General features: G+C 47.6%; 2 protein-coding genes across 4 annotated transcripts in view; one reads left to right on the top strand and one right to left on the bottom strand.

Moving 5' to 3' along the window:
* Milr1 (mast cell immunoglobulin like receptor 1) overlaps positions 1–13,223 on the bottom strand; it is a 51,001-nt gene that overhangs the window by 1,515 nt on the left and 36,263 nt on the right. Inside the window, exons 7-9 of the mRNA XM_033767410.1 lie at positions 11,404–11,673; positions 2,952–3,062; positions 1,769–1,858 (exon numbers count right to left, since the gene is read on the bottom strand). Of these exons, the coding sequence (XP_033623301.1) occupies positions 1,769–1,858; positions 2,952–3,062; positions 11,404–11,673 (471 nt within the window). The remainder of the gene's footprint in view (positions 1–1,768; positions 1,859–2,951; positions 3,063–11,403; positions 11,674–13,223) is intronic.
* The window catches only part of Pecam1 (platelet and endothelial cell adhesion molecule 1), an 89,442-nt gene continuing 87,395 nt past the window's right edge, over positions 11,177–13,223 (top strand). For 2 of the 3 annotated variants that reach the window (XM_010616771.3, XM_010616769.3), the window contains exon 1: positions 11,180–11,239. The gene's annotated coding sequence lies outside the window, so the exon portion shown is untranslated. Of the gene's footprint in view, positions 11,240–13,223 lie in introns of all 3 variants that reach the window. The other variant, XM_010616772.3, reaches the window with a different exon arrangement.

Here is a 13,223-nt window from a genome sequence, read left to right as displayed (position 1 = left end):
GTAGCTCAGTGTGAAGGCCCTCGGCTTGATCCCTAGTGTAAGACTTGAATAAGCTAAAGTGACTCCATGCTAATAGGCCAGAGACTGCGCTTCTTCATATGCCAATTGCTCCGCCGGGCAAATGGTATGACGAGAGGTGACCATAGAAAATTTCCTGCATGAGATAAGCAATGTGTTTGGAATGTTGTCCTCTGGTAGTTCTCTGAATGCCCTTTTTGTTTAGAAAAACCCTATAAAAGGAACTCAGCCCCTGAGCAGTTGCCTCTCTGAGCTACCTGGCGCCAGGAGTGCCGTCCGGCCAGACTAATAAAGGTCTCTTTACCATCTAGCCTGGTGTGTTCCTTCCTGGGTTTCTCGTTTCTCCGTCGAGCTCCCGGGAGCCTCGCTGGGTTTTAGGGCCCAGCATCGTGGAGGCCTTTTTGTCTGTTCACGCTCCGTGGAGTGGAATTGAGACTTTGAGTCTTACACTAGTACTGCAAACCAGTCCAAACCAAATCAAAGGTATTGGATTCTTGAAGATCACTAAGAGAGTAAGTAGGTGTTATGTGCTCTCACTAGCACGTATCTACCGTGTATGAGCTTGTTAGGGAACTGATCATGTTAAAGTATGCTGTGACGCCGCCTCACAGGCTGCATTCCCCTGGTACACCTTGGCTCCTAAAATGACCTCATGCCCTTATCTCTGGTTTCCCTCCCCCCACAAGGCCACAGTGGTCCAGGAAAGTTGAAACCTGTGTCTGCAGGGCTGGGCCCATAAAAGCAATCTGGCCTGTGCTAGGTTAAAAGTAGCTCACTCCTCCTAAATAAGCAATAGCCCACCCCAAAACTGATAAAAGGACCTTCCTTTCTTTGTTCTTGTCTTCTCCTGCTTCTTCTTCCTCCTCTCTCTTTCTGCTCTCTCTCTCCCCGCCTCCCGGCCTTTGTGCTCTGCCTGACTCTCTGCAATAAAGATCTCCTGTCGGACGTCTCGGTGCGTGAGTGACCTCATTGGGAAGGGGACACCCGAAGGGGGCACGCGAGACCCCTTTCAGAGGTTATATGGGTCTAATCCCCTGCACTGCACAAACAAAAGCAAAAAACTAGTGTGTTTGTATTTCAAAACAACAAACCACGTGTGACTTTTTTTTTTTTTATTGTACTGGGATTGAACCAAGTGTCCTTGTGCATGCCAGGCAAACACTCTACTGCGGAGCTAAATTCCCCGTCTTTTAAATTTTATTTAGAGACAGTCTTGCTAAGTTTCCCAAGGCTGTTCTAAAACTCGAGAACCTCCTGCTTCCGCATCCCCAGTAGCTGGGATTACAGGCATATTTGTCAATTAAAATAAAATTTAAAATATCTTCATTTTATTTATTTATTTATTTTGTTGCCTGGGATTGAACTTGGGTCCTTGTGCTTGCGGAAGCGGGTGGCAGAACCACTGAACTAAATCCCCGGCCCGAAAATATCTTTAAAACTATATAATGAAAAAAAAAAAGTGCTATATAATGAAAAACTTTGGAACAGAGTCTATAGCATTCTGAATTCATATAAAAATCTCCAAGGTATATGCAAAAAAATCAAGTGAGAAAATTAAGGTGTAGAATGGCCTTCCGGAGACATCTGAACTTCATTTGGTGCGAGGCTATCTGTGAGGGGGGTGAGTCAGGACATCAGATGGGAGGGAGACTTTCTACTCTACTACTTTAGTTCTGGATGAACTTTAAAAAGACAAGAACCCCCAAGCAACCAACCAAACCCACCCAAAGACCCAACAGTGTTCTCTTACCTGCTTGATCTTTACAGACATTTTCGTACAGTGCACCTCCCATGGGTAAATCTCCAGGGTCCTCTGGTACATTCTCTCTCGTAGCTTTTCCTACATACGTTGGTATAAAATGATTACATTGAGCCAATTCAGATACGTTTTTCTCTGTCTCTTTGGCCAACCAACAGAACCCCCCGAGTTCTGAAAGGGTGACCCACTCCATTGACCAGATTGCTGCTTAGTGGGGCAGACCACAGATGTATCTGAAACACCCACTCTCCAAGCAGTGCATCCCTAACTCGCTCCCAGGGCCTGTGAGGAACGTGTTTCCCCAGTCAGATTACATGGAAAACAGTCACATGTGGTTTCTTTCTTCCTAAAGAGAAGAATCTGTAAGAAGCTTTGTGACATTTTCAGGAGACAGTCAGCGATCCAGCTTGGTTCTGTTTCAGCAGTAACCAAAAATATTAATGGCACTTCTGCAAGAACCTGAGTTTCTATAAGAAGAGGAGACTTTTTTGGGGGGCGGGTACCAGGGATTGAACTCGGGTCCTTGTGCTTTCGAGGCAGGTGTCGGCACCACTGAGCTAAATCCCTGGCAGGGGAGATGTTTTTTAGATGTATGCGCTGTAGAAGTTGGGACATCTGATTTTCGTGTGTGTGTGTGTGTGTGTAGACACATGCACGTGCACTGAGGATCGAATCTGTCTCAAAAAATGTTTTAAAAGGGCTGGGGATGTAGGTCACTGTGAAGGCCCTGGGTTCAGTCTCCAGTACCGCCCCAAACGTGGGGGGGGGCTAGCTCTGCGGTTCAGCAGCAGAGCACTTGTCTAGCGAGTCCATAAATCCCCAGTCCCCAGTGTCACAAAGAAGAAGAAGTAAAACGGAACATGTTCTGTGTAATTTACCATTGCTTAAAAAGAATTTTTAAAAGAATACAAAAATTACTAAGAATTTCAAACGGTGGCGGCCAAGTGTCAAGCAAGCCTCGGGATAACCACGCCACCTGCACATCCTGATGTAGCGCCCCCTGCAGCCCACATCAAGAAAGGCTGTCCCGTGGGCCGGCCATCCAGGAAGTCTGTCTGCTGCCCCTCTTTTCAACTTCTCCCCATCACATTTCTGATTCCCCTTCCTTTCCTCTTCACCCTCTGCCCTGCTGTCGTATCCAGAGCCCGTGGGAAATCAGTGCTGAGGAACATACTTGCTTTCCATTTTGGTATCAAACAAACCAGCACTATTGCCACCAACACCAAAAGTGACACTGGAATCAGCAACGGCAGCAGCAGCAGGCGTGAAGGACAGCTGTGTCCATCTGGAAGGAGACAGATGTGATGGTCACCACACAGCTCTCCAATGCATGGACCTGGAAAGTGTTCTAGAAAGGTCACTCAGAGCCATGTCCCGATGGCTACTGTGCACCCAGTACCTGAACTGCAACAGACACAAGCAGCACAGGAGCATTAACTTGTTAGTCCCTGAGGTTCTTTCTTTCTTTTTGGGGCGGGTACCTGGGGCTCGAACTCAGGACCTCAGGGGTGCAAGAAAGGGGCAGTGCCACTGAGCTAAATCCCTGGCCCACTGAGGCTCTTTAAGTCACAACCAAGTAGATCTTCCACGAGGTGTCAGACAAGGCAGAGGAAGCAACTCTGCACTGAACACAGAGCTGACTGGCAGCACTGCCAGGGTTCCAAGAATCAGAAAGGCCCGAGTCGTCGTTCCTGGGCAAAGTCCTTAGTTTCACTGGCACGATTTGTGTCACTCGAACACCGCCATTTATTAAGTGCCAGTTAAATGTCAGACCCTGTGTAAAGCACTGTATGTGTGTAGCCTTATGTAGCTTGTTGGTATCACTCCCATTTTACAGATGAGAAGGACCTAGCTAGTAACCAGAACAGCTGTGATTTACAGCTAGATGCCTCCTTGAACGGAACTTACCAAACGCTAGTGTGACTGGGTGGAGTGGCTTATGTGTTCAAAGATGGGGTTCTTGGAAAGTAATCAGGTCACGAGGGCAATAACCTCATCAGTGGATTGACCCATGGATGGGTTCATAGCTAAATGTGCTGCTGGAGGAAGCAGGCCACAGGGGGCATAAGTTGGAAGGTGATTCTTGTCCTCTGGACCTTCCTGCCTTTCTGGCTCTCTCATGCTGTTTCCTGGCTGCAGTGAGGTGAGTAATTTTCCTTCTGCCCTGATGTTCCTGCCTTGGAGTCAGCCAACCATGGACAGAAACCATGAACTAAAACAAACCCTTAAATCCTTCCTCCCGTAAGTTTCATATGTCAGACATTTTGTCCCAGCAACAGAAAGCTAATACTCAGTTCTAGCCCCAGCCTGTCCTCCTTTCCACCTGCTCTCACCTGCAACCTGCAATCCGAGAGGCCTCCCGTGCATATGGACCCCCAGCCTGCACAACCAAGTGACACCCACAAACAGCTCCCTGGCTCATCCTGAGTGCTCACCCTGTGGGAGGAGACTCAGGAAGGCCTTAGAAGTGGGCTCTGACCTGACTAGGGAAGGAATTAGGGGCTGGGTATCCAGACTGTGAAGTAGAAAAGTGGGCTCCGGGCGTGGTGGCGCATGCCTGTAATCCCAGCACTTGGGAGGCTGAGGCAGGAGGATTTCTGTGAGTTCGAGACCAGCCTGGGCTCCATAGTGAATTCCAGATCAGTCTCAACTATACAGTGAGACCCTGTCTCAAAACACCAAAAAGAAAAAAGAAAAGAAAAGTGGGATACAGGGTCCTGGTAGGCACACCTCCATGGCCCCCTAGACCCTCAGCCTACGGGACCGTGCAGAGCCCCCAGACAGACGTGATGAAGGGCCCCTTCTGCTCCAAGATAAAAGAAGTGCTGGATGAGGTCCACATTCACCCGATGTTAGCAGCAGGCCAGTAAACAGCAGAGGGCAGGCACAGGATTAGCTGTCAGTAAATGACTCCAGCTGTGGTGGCCCATGCCTGTGATTCTAGCTACTTAGAAAGCTGAAACAGGAAGGCTGCAAGTTTGAGGCCAGCCTGGGCGAAAGGCTAGGGATGTAGCTCAGTGACAGAGCACCCCTGAGTTCCATCTCCAGCCGCAGAAAAAAAGAGCCAATAAAAGATGATGCAAAAGCAAAGAAAATCTGGATCTGGCAGCCTCAAGAGAGACAAACGGAAGAGTGGAGCAGAAAGCAGGGCTGAGTCAGTAAGGGCTGAGTTCTACCCTACCCAATTTTGAGGCTTCCTGTGTTCTTTTCTGGCCGAAAGTAACTCCTTCAAGTAACTGCACGGACCCTACCCGAGAACCCCGCGTTTGGAGCTGGTGACCCAAGTGGGGTGAGGGGTGCAGAAGCAGCTGCAGTTTCGGGGAGCAACTCCAGAGCCCACTAGAAGAGCTAGGGGAAGGAAGGATGACTGAGGGGAGCAAGTTGCTGAGCGGGATACAGTGTCTGGCTGCACGATGGTCTCTGTTTCACTGAGCTGAGAGTTCAGCACCTCACAGGGCCCAGGTCTAGACGCGGGAAAGCACCCCTCGAAGGGACGAGCAGACTGGCTTCCACCTCAGTCCCATTCTGCACTGCTGTTAGAGAACAGCTGTCACTGGGTAATGTATACGGAAAACAAGCTTATTCAGCTAGCGGTTCTGGTGACTAGAAAGTCCAGACGCCATGGTTTCCAGCCAGGGCCCCTCTGGCTGCCTCACGCGGTGTGAGGGAGGAGCAGTAAGGAAGACGGTGGCAACCAGGAGGGGCACGCATGTGCGCAGGGAGGCAGGGGCGGGACCAGGCTGGCTCTTTTATGTCTACCTGCTCTCACAAAAGCTAAGTTTTGCCAGAATTATATGCACTGCTTAGGAGGGTGGGGGTGCACATCTGTAATCGCAGCAATCCGGGAGGCTGAGGCAGGAGGATCGCAAGTTCAAGCCCAGCCTGTATCATTTAGTGAGACCCTGTTGCAAATCAACATCATCATCATCATCATCTTCATGGTCATCGGGCTGAGGGTTAGCTCAGGGGGATAGCCCTGGTTCAATTCCACTATGGGGCAGGGCAGGGGCCCACCACATCTTAATACCATTACATTGAGCACCAAACTTCTGGGCCTTTGGGGAAACACTCAGGCAATATCCAGACAGTAACACTCACTCATTCACAGGGTGCATTGAGCTCCTTTGCTAAGCTGTGGACCTAAAGATGAAATACCTCCTTCTAAGGAAGTCAAGAAGCTCACAGTGGGCTGGGCAGGGCCCGTGGGCAACAGGGCTGACCCCTGGCAGTGTGGCCTGACCAAGTGTGAGAAAGCCAGAGGGTAGAGCCCATCTCCCTGCTTTGTAGAACTGAAGTTCCCTTTACAGAAGTCACCATGCGTTTGCTCTTGATAATGAGCATGATTAGAAAATTATCCAGTGCCAAATGTGAAGATGAGTTGTTCTTATTCTAGCCAAAACATATCATGTTCTCTAACTGTACTTTCATTTATAGAATTCAGCTGCACAGATATCTTGCACTTCCTCCAAAAAAAGCAGAAGTAACCCTGCTAAGTGGGCCCAGTGGAAACGCTCAAGAGGAAGCACTGGAGTCAAGCCTACTCGTCAGAATCCATCTATCTGGTTTGTTATAATAAATCAGTGTCAAAAGAAAGCAGGAATAGGCACTCAGTGTCTCAGATGTGCCAGGCACGCTACTCACACCGTCTCATTTGACCATCACAACAGTCCTGCAAGATTCACGGCATCTTCCCATCCAAAGATGAACCAGCGGTGCTCCTGAAAGTTAAAGAAACCTGCCCCTGCCAGGCATCGTGGTCTGTAACCCTGGGACTCTGAAAGGCTGAGGCAGGAAGATCGAAAGTTTGAGTTCAGCCTGGACAGCTTAATGACTTAATGGGACCCCATTTCAAAATAAAAATAGCACCCGTTGGGACCTATCCCAGAATCCATGATTTTTTTTTTTTGAAACAATATCAGTTTGGCGTAGAAACAATAACAGAACCAGAATAAAGTAAATTCAAAGAAAATAATTTATAACCTCCTTGCTCCCTAGTTCTCCTGAACAGGAAACCCTGTGACAATGTTCTTGACAAAATGGCGTCCAGAAGTGGCAGCCACAGAGGGCGACTTTGTTTGAGACAAGCACTCACAGGACATCTTGCAATGAAAGGGAATTCTACCACAGTGATTTTCAGAAAAGAGGAACTTGAAACATTCATGAGGAAGCAGAGAGTGTGGGCTTCTCTGAGACTGAAACTGGGCCAAGGGTTGATATCTAAAGTGATGGGAAAGTTGTGGACTTTCTGAGAGTTGGTCAGGACCATTAAGGGCCTCACAGAATCAAGATGATCGGTGGGAGGAAACTGCAGTGATTTTCAGCTCTCCAGTAAACCACACAGAAAGAAGATAGACAGAAAATTGACAGATAAGATGTAGATACAGGTATCTATCTAGCTAGATATATAATTTAAGGAGTCTTTTATTTTCATGTGGCCGCTGCCTTCCCGTAAGACCTTTCTTAAATCCTCGGGGCGGAAGTACCCCCGCTCCCTCTGCCCCTCTAGCATGTGGTCTCACCCTCATGCAACTTGTACTACCTCTTGGGACAGGATCATCCATTGGGAAGGCTCATGGCTGCCTCCAACTTAGCCTGCTTGAAAGAGAACTCTAGATAATCTCCTAGTTAATGAATCATTCACTACCTAGGCAGAAAAAAGTCTTGCTTTTTTACTTTCCTGTGTTATAGTGGATAGTACGCATGAAGTTAGAATCTGGAGCTCTCTTGTACTTGCCTTATCTTTACTACCTGTGACTCCAAAGCTACTCAGCCAGCAAGTCCTGCGGGCTCTTCCTCTAAAAGATTTCTTCAGAGGACTGCAGATTTAGCTCCGTGGCCCCACACCTGCCTCACAAGTGCAAGTTCCCAAGTTCAATCCCCAGTACCAAACTAAATAAAATAAAATTAAATTAAATTAAATATTTCTTCAGTCCATTCACATCGGCCTGTCCCCACGCGTTGAGTCCTTCCACTGCTTTTGTCTTGGATGAATGCATGTGTCTCTCAACCAACACCCCTCTTGTACTTGTGCCCCGTAACCCCTCCACTCTTGAATGAATTAACTTCAAGGATAAAGCATAGACTCTCAATGCTCCCCTGCAGGACCAAAGGATCCAACCGCTCGTGTCTCCAGGGCCCTCGCAATTTGACCTTCTCCCCTTCCAGTCCCATATGGGGTCACCTCCCCTCGTGTGACCTCCTTGTAGGTCCTTGGACCATCTGAGGTCCACCCCAAGCTGGGGCTCTGAGTGCTCTGGTCCCTTGACGAGAGCCCTTTCCCTGTGTCTCCCCATAGCTAACTCCTCCTCCTTCAGCCCCTCGGAAAGCCCTCCCTAACGACCCTGCCTAGCAGGCGTCCTCCCTCACCCTCCACTTTTCTCCACCACTCTGCCACATTCCTTCCCTTTGCAACATCCAGCATAACTTGTGGTTTCTTTGTTTGGGTAGCAAGGCTTTGTGTCTCCCACTGCTGGACTGTAAGCTCCGCGAGGACAGGATCTGCTCGATACCCGGTGCTTGGCGTATCTGGGTCTTCATTAAACAGGTGATGCCTGCATCAATGATTAATGGATTTGTGTCGATGGCTTTTACCCTCATCCTTTATGGGGCAGGGGACATGACCATGCCTTACGCATCACTGGCATCTCAGGGGCACAGTTGTTTGCACACAGTAGGCAGTTGACAGATAGCTGCTGGCTGATCTGTCATCAGTGAAGATGACTTAGTTGTTAGGTGAAAAGAGCCAGAAACCAGGACCAGACTAAGACCCATAACAAGCCTTTATTACGGGGAGGATTTGCCAGGCTGTCTCCAAACAAAGGAAAGGAAGTAACATGGCCCAAAAGGGAGCTTCTTTCATAGGAGCAGGGTGGGGTTAGCCTGAGCTGGGATGGAGGTGAGTGACATCACTAGGAGGGGCTTGTGACATCCCTAGCTGCGAGGAAGTAGTAAGTACTCTTTGGCGGGAGAAGAGGCATGACGGGAAGACAAAGCCTGTCTCTTGCTGGGAGAATCCATATTTTAACATGGAGGCTGCTAGTCCATGTGGCAGCCATTTTAAGCAAGGGAAATAAAATAGTGTTATAATCTACCGAACCAGTGTTACAGGACAATGTAATGGTTCTGGTTAACTGCAGGGAAGTCATGCACAGAAAACATACACCTTCGTGTAATCACTGCCTACCACTAGAAAATATTATCAACTAAGTTAATGCCCTTGCATTATCTACTGCATTCCAGGGTTTGCAGGGGTTTTCCTCCTGCTGCATATCCCTTTGACAACTGTGATTTCTACTTAGTTTATGCCAAAAGATTGTTGGCTCTAACCTGCAACCCATAGCATCATCTAAAGCCTTCTGCAAAAATCTCTGCCTATACAAATATATGTCCATCATCTTATGAGCAAAGTATCAATCACTGTCATTTGATTATTAAGGCAGTTATGACCTTAAAGCTGGGAATCGTTGCTGGGCATGGTGGTGCATACCTGTAATCCCAGCCCTTGAGAGGCTGAGGCAGGAGGATCGCTGTGAGTTAGAGACCAGACTGGGCTACACAGTAAGTTCCAGTTCAGTCTCAACTACATAGTGAGACCCTGTCTCAACATACCCCCGACCAAAAAAAAACCAAAAAAGAAAAATCTAGGAATCATTGCTGTCCAATAGAATATTCTATAGTGATGGAAATGTTCTATGTGCGGTCCAGTACGGCAGCCACCAGCCACTTGCGACTTTTGAGATATTGAGATGTGATGCGTGAGACCATGGAATGAAACTTTTTACTTCACTAATTTTATTTAACTTTAATTTAAATTTAAATAGTGACATATGGTTAGTGACTACCATACTAGATAAGAGAGACATAGAGAATCACCCAGAGTTGATCAGAAAGTGAAAGTCCATAGGTTTATGAGACTCCAGGTATAACTACACGTTTCCTTTCTTTCTCATGGGGGGGGGCATTATAAAGATCACCTTCACAGACGAGGCCATTGGTGTTGAGCTATCAGACACTTGTGGCGGGAAGAGAGCAGAGATATACAAAATTAATAAGATGAGTTTGGGTAGGAAGAACACAGGCCAGGGAGGCACCATCATTGCAAAGGGAAGAGGGTGGGAAAAGGTAGGGGACACAGAGATTCTCCATGGGGCTAAACACTGAGTCCAAGATTTCTTCATTAAATCTTCAGAAAAAGCCAGGTGTGGTGGCGCACACCTGTAATCCCAGCACTCAGGAGGCTGAGGCAGGAGGATCACTGTGAGTTCGAGACCAGCCTGGGCTACATAGTGAGTTCTAGGTCACTCTCAACTACATAGTGAGACCCTGTCCCAAGGGAAAAAAATGTATTTTTTTTTTTTTTTTGGTTACAGGATGGAAATCATAAAATAAAGCATCTCAAAAAATTTCTACAATTTCACTCAAGATCTATGAGTTTTGCCTAAAGATGTAAAACGGTGATCTGAAATAGTCAAAAGGTCTTTGAAAGACCTTTGGAATTATTAAAATAAAGGTCTCAGTAACAGACTTCAGACTATGATTTAGATCTCAGATGTCCAGCAGAGATCCTGTGTGCTTTTTGGGTGGATGATTAGATCACGAGAGATCTTCATCCATCAGCAGATGTATCCACTGATGGCATAACTGGGAGGTAATGGAAAGAGAAGCTGGGGCCCAGTGGAGGAAGCAGATCACTGGGGGCATTGCCTTGGAAGAGTTTGTCTTGTCCCTGTCAAGCTTCTGGTCGTGAAATGGTTAAGGCACATGCTCTTTAATGCCAAGCTACGGTTTAACAAGAAAACAAAAAACCACCACAAAACAGGCAGCCCATGCGGGTGTCTCCTCCCGGGGCCGCGCCACCCCAGAGCAGACAGGACACAGGACACAGGATGGGATGTTCCAACAGAGAGAGGACAACTACACAGTCTCAGTACGGCAGCTTTTCAGGGCCAAGTCACCTGGAAAAGCCCGTACATCCGTCTTGATCGCTGCATGGACCCTGACCACAAATATTTGCTCTGACCCTTATACTTGACCCTTATACATGCCAGACCTCTCTTCCAATGCCCTGTAAAGCTTCCTGCCTTTTCTTTGTTTGGAGCTGGCGGCCTCTTGCTTGCCGTCAGTCGGTCTCTGCCCGGGTGAATAAAGTTTGTTCCTCTTTGCTTTCACCAAGCTGCTCAGGTGGCCCATCCCTCCGCACCATTTGTTATAGTCCCCAACCCCTTCTCAGTCTCTCTCTCAATCTCTCTCTCCCCAACCCCTTCCAGGCTGCCAGGGCGGGGAGAAGCTTTCTTCCGCCACACCCTTCCGCCATGTTGTTTCCGCCACACCCTTCCGCCATGTTTTCCGCCACACCCTTCCGCCATGTTGTTTCCGCCACACCCTTCCGCCATGTTGTTCCCACCTCCCTCTGGCCCTGAAAGCAATGGACGACGCAGCTGACAGAGGACTGAAACGTCTGAGGTAAAGTAAATCATTCCCTTCCTTCGCGTTGTTTCCTCAGTTATTTGGTCACAGTGAAAAAGCTGACTAACATCAGGCTCTTGTTAATGTACAAGGGGCACAAGACAACCCTTTGTACAACATGGAAGAACCCCACAGATCACAGTAGCAAGTGGTCTACTTACCATCAACCGTGAAGTAGAACTTGGGACTGTATTTTGAGCAGTTGGAAAATTTAGCTTTGCATTTGTAAGGTCCTGAGTCATTGGCTTTGAAGATTGTTAGGTAAAAAATCCCAGGTTTGCCTTTGCCTTCCTTGGTTTCCAGGTGTTTCGTATGCAAAAACAATGAATAGGTGATTGGCAATGATGTGTTCTTGTGGGAACAAGTTAGAGACACATTTTGACCCGTTGTGATCGCGTGAGTACTTGAGTTCAAACTCGGAGAAGAGAAATCTGGAAAACAAAATGATTGTGAAAATCCTTTGGTGATAACTCAGTGGTTGGCTAGCCATAGTTTATAGGCAAAGTGCCAAGGACAGTGCATTCCCTGACTACTGAGACCCCTTGCAGTCACTAGGGAGGACACAAGCCGGTGAACTCTTCTGAGGTGGGTGACAGTCTTTTTTTTTTTTTGGTTTTTTGAAACAGGCTCTCACTGTGTAGTTGAGACTGACCTGAACTCACTATGCAGCTCAGGCTGGTCTCTAACTCACAGCTATCCTTCTGCCTCAGCCTCCTGAGTGCTGGGATTACAGGCGTGCTCCACTATGCCTGGCTTGGTGGGTGACAGTCTTGCCGTGGAGAATCTGTAGTAGGCTCCATTCACACTGGCTAGGTCAGCCTAGCATGGCGATGCATGCCTATGATCCCGGCACTCAGGAGGCTGGGGCAGGAGGATTTCCACGAGTTCCAAGGACAGTTTGCCTAATAGTTGATTCAAGTCCAGCTTCACAAAAGAAGAAAAAAGAGAAGGAGCAATGGGGGTGGGGGGGAGAGGAAGAAGAGGAAGAGGAAGAGGGAGAAGAAGGAGAAGAGGAAGAGACCGATGACTAGGCAGACTTGAAATTATAAACACAGTTCCAAGTTCCATGCCCAAGCCCTGTGTTGATGGCTTGTTTGGATAATTATTTTTTTAAATTTTTTTCTTTTGGAACATTTCAAATACAACACACAGAAGACTTCATGAACCCCTATGTGCCCATCACCCAGCTCCAACAATGGTCAACTCGTGATCAGTACCATTTCATCTGCCTCAGCCCCTTCTACTGCTACGGTTTGGATATGGTTTATCCCTCCGAACTTGCATGGAAGTTGAATCCCTACTGAGAGGTGCAATGATGGCGTGTAGAGGCAGGGCCTTTGGTGGTACCTGGGATTCCATAAGGTCTTCAGGTTGGGTCCCACAAATGCATCTGGCTTTATGAGAAGAGGGAGACCAGAGCACACATGCACATCTGCCCCCCCTGAGGGCCCTGCTGGCAAGAAGGTCATCCTCACGGGAAGCCCTTGGCCTTGCACCAGAATGGTGAGCCGAAATAAAATAATTTCTTTTTTTTGTTTTTAAATGACTTAGCCGAAACCCAACTGAGATCTTATTTTTAAAGTAAATCTCAGGCTCCACATTGTTCTACCCATAAAGTTCAATACTGAACAAGAGAAAAGTTGGGGCCAGGCATTTAGCTCAGTGGTGCCAAGCCTACCTGGCAAGTGTAAGGTCCTGAGTTTATTTTTATTTATTTATTTATTTATTGGTTTTTTGAGACAAAGTCTCACTATGTAGTTGACACTGATCTAGAATTCATTATGTAGCCAGGCTGGGCTAGAACTCACAGTGATCTTCCTGCCTCAGCCTCCCAAATGCTGGGATTACAGGCGTGCACCACCACGCCCGGCTCAGTGTTATTTTAATCTGCATCTCTTGAATGACTAGAGATGTCGAACATTTTTTCATATGATTATTTGCTGCTTTTACTTCTTTGAGAAATGTCTGTTTCAGATGCCCA

This window comes from Fukomys damarensis, unplaced genomic scaffold (assembly GCF_012274545.1).
Source record: "Fukomys damarensis isolate Sample0158 unplaced genomic scaffold, DMR_v1.0_HiC HiC_scaffold_23, whole genome shotgun sequence".
In the NCBI taxonomy this organism is placed as follows: domain Eukaryota; kingdom Metazoa; phylum Chordata; class Mammalia; order Rodentia; family Bathyergidae; genus Fukomys; species Fukomys damarensis.
This window is presented reverse-complemented; position numbering and strand designations above follow the sequence as displayed.